We start from the raw sequence: 6,671 nt of genomic DNA, 5'->3' as shown, positions 1-6,671 counted from the left end.
TATTAGCATCCACGACTGTAGCCTTCTAACATGTTACCCTGCAGAGAAGATTCTTAGAGTGCATCAATTATTTTGGTTTGAGGGGCTGGGGGTCACACCCAGGTGACAGTTTGGGGCTCCATTTCAGGTGGGTCTGGAAGTTCTGCACAGGACTGTAGTCTCATGGCTTTTTCTCCATCCTCAGATTTGCCTGCTCAGTGCTCAGATTGGCTGTGAGTGAAATCCCGAGAAAGACTCCTGGCGACTGAGTTGTTGACGATGGAGCCTCTGGTGAGTAGCAACGCCTCCTTCTCCTGAAGCTACACCCTGAGTGCCATTAGATGGATGAGTTTTTCAAACTGACTTATATGTTCTAAGTTTACTCAGGCAGTGTTCAGTCATCTGAGCTCAAATTACTTTGCTCTAGGACTCTGGGATAGTTATCATGGGTCAGGACTAATCAGAAACTAATCTCATTCTTTAATTAAACTTATGAGAGCCGGCACTAATCATATGTATTTACAGAAGAGATAAGAAAACTTCTTTTAACTTGTTCAACCCTTGTCCTGATTGGCAAAGATTAACTTGTTGACCGTTTTTGGATGTGCTGGGCTTAGGAGTTGGTGACGGCAGGTAGCAGAGCTGAGGAAGGAGCAGACCTTCCAGTCCCTGGAGACTCAGAGGTTACAGCCTGTGATGTAACGAATCCAGTGTTACACCACCTGGTGTGAGGCTGTTCAGTGTTGACAAGAGCAGAACACAGGTTTAGAACTAAAGGGGAATCATTTTACTTTTTCTCCATTTGAAACCTCTCACAATTATTCAGTATATATGCACTACCGAAGATTTCTGAAAAAGTCACCAAACTATCATTAGCATTCTTTCCCCAAATCACACATTTTACATACCTGTTAGTAATTAACCTTTTATTCATATTTGATAAGTGGAAGGAATATATAGGGAGGAGCATTTTCTTAATTGTTATAAAAAGAAAGGAGAAAGACTAGAGTAGGTAGAATAAAATTAGGTTCTTTTATAGATTTTTTTAAAAACTGGAGAAAACAAAACCAATAACTAGGCTTCTTTCATCCCTCAGCATGGAGACAAGATTAGATTACAAGAGAAACTGTGATAACTAAGGTCTAGGTCCCTGAGAATGTAGGGAGTGGGAGTCCTCCCGTCACAGCGATGGTCAGGCTAGGTCTGTCCTTCACTCCAACCACCTGATTCCCCGGCTTATGCTGCTGAACCATCTGACCTCAGAGCTTGTTATGAACACCTGTGTCCTGTAGCGTTAAGAGGAAACACCTCCTGGTACCAAGTTCTGTATGAACCTTGCTCACTTCTGAGGAATGCTAGGCATTCCTTCATGGGTCTTAGTTGGTAGAATAATGTATTTCTTGTAGGTTTGCTAGACAGGAACCACTTAAAAAAATACATTGGATGTTTTGAAGCTCATAACAAGTTATTAAAGCAGTTCATATTTGGGGAATGAAAGGTTCCTCTAGGGAAATAACTTAAAACAAAAGTCATGTTTTCAAAGTAGCCCATCATGGTTATTGTTTGTCTTGTCATGAATCTGTAGAGTTCCTTGAAATTATTAGGGAACAGAAATTGAGTTATGAATTTGCAAGTGAATATTTTACTATCAACTGTCTGGAAGTCCTAATTTCCAGGTTATTAAAAAATGTTCATGTCGTATTATAACACACTTCAAGTGATATTTCTGTAAAATAAAGCTTCATGATGTCAGAGTGTGTAGGTGTCCGTGAATGTACCTGAAAGGCAGACACCAGCTCAGCACTGACAGAGAACCGAGGAGAACCCCACACAGAGCGTGATCCTTTATCCACCCAGACCCCATCACCTCCTCATCTCAACCCGCCCACTCTGGACAGTGGTAGGGACTGCTCTGTCTAAACCAGAACATCCCTGATGTTTTAGGAATCAGTGACGTTTGAAGATGTAGTGATCAACTTCACCCAGGAAGAGTGGGCCCTGCTGGACACATCCCAGAAAACCCTGTTCAGAAACGTGATGCTGGAAAATATCACCCACCTGGTCTCCATAGGTGAGTTTGTCAACACGGATGTACGTGCACCTGTATCCAATCCATTCATTCACTCACTGAACAAGCATTTAGATCAGCTTCCCTGTGTCCCACTCCAAGTCCTTCCTGATTCTTTGATAGTCCTCATAATTACTTAAAAGGAAGACGTTTCTTTTCACGGCACTTTTCATTACTACGCTGGAAGGTAATCTTGGCCACATTTCATATCGGTGTTGCTACTCAGTGTTTACACTCAGAACAGAACTGGGGATTCAATGGATATTTTAATGCATAAGTAAATGGATCAAATATTTTAAAAATGATTCTTCTGTTCTAGTCATTCCATGAAGGCTTGAGACCAGAGTCGTGTATATGATATAATTTTGATGATTCCTGTAAGGTATATCCTCACTGGCTCCTGTGTGAAAGTAATATTCAGCCCACTGTAGAGTCTTTTAATCTTTTCCATTTGAAAAACACTGAGGATTCTGTAATCTCTCTTTGAACTTGTGCACAGGCATCAGCCACTAGAGGGCCTCACTGTGTTTGCTGCTGCTCTGGATTTCCTCCTGGTCTGCTGAAGGACCTTCACTGTTTTGTCTGTTGAAGATGTTGTTGCCTGCACTGACCTTCAGTTACCTCTTTATTTTCCTCTTTCCCTTACCCTGAACTTGAGCACAGCAAAGGGTAATTAGCCCAGACTCAAAATCCAACACTTTTTTTTCTTTTTCAAATCAAACAGAGTATCAGATCAGCAAATCAGATGTGATTTCCCAGCTCAAACAAGGAAAAGAGCTGTGGAGTGAAGCAACAGGATGCCTCCAAGGCCAGAGTCCAGGTAAGAATCAGGGGCCTGTGCTTCACTGCAAGAAAGTTTCAGTCAGTGTGTTAAGTCCTTGGAAACACCAAATGAAAGTTTTATGAAGTGAGCGATATATTCTAAACTGGAGGTGAAGACATTGGGCTGAAATTCTTCATGTTGTTATCATTCTTTGCATCTAGCAATGAAAATTCATATTACTTCCTGCCATTTTCTATTCTTTAGGGAAAAGGGTGCTTGTGCACTTACTGCAGTTAAACTTTCACATAGTGATTCTTGTCCTGATCTTCCCATTTAATGTGTTTTCCATCATTTGCTGACCCAATGTCTCTCCACCACATTACATTTTAATATTTTAATCCTGTTTTTTTCTAATAGACAATGACTTTTAAAGTATTTCTACTACCTTGAGTATTTCTTTATTATACATTGTTTCTCCAACTAAGTGCCAACTTTTGAAAGATACTCACATGGACCTTGGTGTTTGTTTACATTTTTATTTCCCTAATTTCATTCTAAAATCTATATTTTTTCCATTTCTTTAGACGGTGAAAGTCCACTTAGACAAGAAATGATATTCACGCAAAATGTCTACAGGAAGCACATATCTGCCACCATGCCAATGGTAAGTTTCATGGGTAGAACAACAGTCATCCAAATGAAGGACCTGGCAGTGAGATAAGTTGGCAATTGAGCACAATTGCTGGTATGTAATTAAGTGGAGATTGACCTCTTTCTGGGAATATTTTTGGATAGGCTGAACTCAGTTAAGAAATTAATATGAGCTCAAAACGACAACATGAGACCTAAGAAAAAAAGGCAGTTTCACAAACATTGCTCATATCCTAGTCTTTACAGCAGACTGAAGTCTTCAAAATTAATCTGATATCTGGGTTGGGAAACTATAAAAGAGAACTGTTTGTGCCTGCAAGGGAGTAACACAACATGTGTATGCAACTGACACTGGAAACATTTTAACAGGAGACTACAACTGACTGATGCTCTAGGGTGTAAATGTAGAGGAATGAGTGTCTGCATAGACGTGAGCGAACCAGTAACAGCCTCATATCTCCTTCCCAAAGCAGGTTTCTCACACACAAGGGGATCCTGTTGGATGGACTGATTTGAGTGATGAATTTACTCCTAGATCTTCACCTCAACATTCACCAATTCCCTTAAGAAGGAAAAGTACTGTCAGCAAACAGCGTGAAAAATCACTTAGTCAAGGGTCATTCCTTGACGGACAGGATCACATCCAGACTAGAGCTAAATCCTACGAATGTCCTCTATGTGGGAAAGCCTTTAGTACTTGCTTTAGGCTCAGACAACACAAGATGATTCACACTGGAGAGAAACCATATAAATGTCATGTGTGTGGGAAAGTCTTCAATCAAAGTTCCCACGTGAAACGACATGAGAAAACTCACACAGGAGAGAAGCCATATAAATGCTGTCTATGTAAGAAAACTTTCAGTCAAATCTCTTACCTTAGAAAACATGAGAAAATCCATCCCAGAGAGAAGCCTTATGAATGTCATCTGTGTGGGAAAACCTTTAGTCAAAGTTCTGGACTTCGCACGCACAAGAAAACCCACACTGGCGAGAAACCACACGTATGTCTTCTGTGTGGGAAGGCCTTCAATCAAATTTCTGAACTGACTCGGCACAAAAGGACCCACACAGGAGAGAAACCCTATGAATGTCAGCGATGTGGGAATGCCTTCAGTCAGCATGCAAACCTGAGACACCATGAGAGAACCCACACAGGAGAGAGGCCCTATGAATGTCAGTGGTGTGGGAAATGCTTCAGTCGTGGCTCTTCCCTGAGACGACATGAGGGAACCCAGCACTGGAGAGAAAGTCAGGAGGGCCCTCAGTAGACGTTCTGTCCTGAGATGATATGGCATCATACATGTAAGGAATGTGGATGGAACACCAGCCATAGCTTTAGCATTTAACCACACCAAGGTTCACACCCACTAAAGAAACTCTGTCTGTAATCAATATGGACACTCATTCAGGCATCACACTCCTCAGTCCAGACAGGTATCACCTGTGGATGTGGATCCATATGTGCCCTGTCTCTGTGGCAAAGCCTTTAATCATTGGCCTAATTTTAGGTAATTTAGCAGAACTCACTCTATAAATACAATATGGGTGTTTTCAGCAACAGCTCCTCACTCTAAAGACCCTAGAGCAGTGGTCCCCAACATTTTTGGCACCCGGGACTGGTTTCGTGGAAGACAATTTTTCCATGGGCAGGGGGGGTGTGGGGTGGCATGGGGGATGGCTCAGGTGGTAATGCGAGTGATGGAGGGCAGCAGATGAAGCTTGGCTCGCTCTCCTGCCACTCACCTCCTGCTGTGCGGCCGGGTACCTGACAGGCAGTGGACCAGGTGTTGGGGACCCCTGCCCTAGAGACTTGAGCAGAGGATAACCAGCCCCTAGTTCTTTTTTGATAATTATTGTTCAACATGAGCCAACTCCAGGTGGAGAACCACTAAGACTGTAATCACTGTTAACAAACATTCAGCTGATCACCAGGCTTGATGCGCACAAGAAACTCCTCCAAAAAATAAACACTAAAACAAGAACAAAGATGTAAACTCTCGAGAAATACCCAAGTATGTTGAGCAACACCAAAGCATACTTATAAATAATTCATCCTGGAGAAGTGAATCAATGTAAAGTCGTGAGAAATTCTTTCTTCATAGAGCAACCTCTCTGGAACACGTGTGCTCAGACTATACAACACACCGTCAGTGTCGTGAAGGAAGGGAAGTCTTCAGTGATCACTTATTTCTCAGTCAACATTAAATTCTTGCACTGAGGATTCAGCTATCCTAAAAATCAAAGTGGAGCTACAGCTAGATTTCATATCAGAAAAAACTGACCCTCTGTGTGGGAGGGGGAGCCTCTAAAAGAATCCTTTAACACACATTCAGGCAAATTGTGATTTGCAGAAATACCTCTTCATGAAAATGTGGCATAAAATGGAGAGTGAAGTGATCTAGCAATATAGAATGTAGAGTTTGGAACAAATTAAGATTTGTGTATAGAATAATAGTTGCAAATATTCAAACAATAAAGTCTGTGGCTAAAGGAGCCAAGTGTTGGTGTCTGGTTTTCTTTGTGCCCCTGTAAACACAGGGATTCAGGTCTGCACCCTTGGAAAGTGGGCAGAGACTCAGCCCCACTCTGAGTGTCCCCTTTCTCAACAGCTCTTTCCACACAACTCAGCTCCACTTATTCCAACGTCCCTCAACCCCATCTACCCTTTCAGGCCCTGGTGGTGACATAGCTCTGACCTTCAGCTCCACTGGTCATGTTTCCCAGAATGTCACGACCCTGGTCAGGCAAGGTCATGGGGAAGTCTCAAAGACATCTATCTAGTCCTACACTTTTTGAGGCCCCTCAACCTATGTCTGCAGATGGAAACCACCTGGGGCTAGAGAGACAGGCATGTCTGCCCTCCCAGACCTCAGAAATCTCTTTGTTATTTTGTCCCCAAACCTCTGAATTGAGCTACGTGGATGAAGAGTTCCTTCCACGATCATACTCTCTATCTTATTCAGCTGATTCCTGAATTATGCATCCAGCAGTCTCACTAAAGAGGAACCCAGCCCCGTTAACCCCGCATAAGCTCACGGAATAAACCTCCAGGATTAAAAAATGCCTGAAACTATCAGCCATCACGCAAGCCAGTTTTTAAGATAATTTGTGCAATGTACTGTTCCAGAAGAAAAAATGAATGTTCTCACAAAGCAGATCTCCCCATTTTGTGCAGGACTTGGAATGTTATCCTTTGGCACACATCAATAT

General features: G+C 42.3%; 1 protein-coding gene across 1 annotated transcript; it reads left to right on the top strand.

Moving 5' to 3' along the window:
- Positions 1-258: 258 nt before the first annotated feature.
- LOC103013301 (zinc finger protein 596-like) lies at positions 259-4,729 on the top strand. Its single transcript, XM_057537224.1, has 3 exons — positions 259-270; positions 1,924-2,070; positions 4,097-4,729. The coding sequence occupies exons 1-3, from the start codon at positions 259-261 to the stop codon at positions 4,727-4,729; spliced, it is 792 nt and encodes a 263-aa protein (XP_057393207.1).
- Positions 4,730-6,671: the final 1,942 nt, after the last annotated feature.

Source organism: Balaenoptera acutorostrata, chromosome 21, assembly GCF_949987535.1.
Source record: "Balaenoptera acutorostrata chromosome 21, mBalAcu1.1, whole genome shotgun sequence".
In the NCBI taxonomy this organism is placed as follows: domain Eukaryota; kingdom Metazoa; phylum Chordata; class Mammalia; order Artiodactyla; family Balaenopteridae; genus Balaenoptera; species Balaenoptera acutorostrata.
This window is presented reverse-complemented; position numbering and strand designations above follow the sequence as displayed.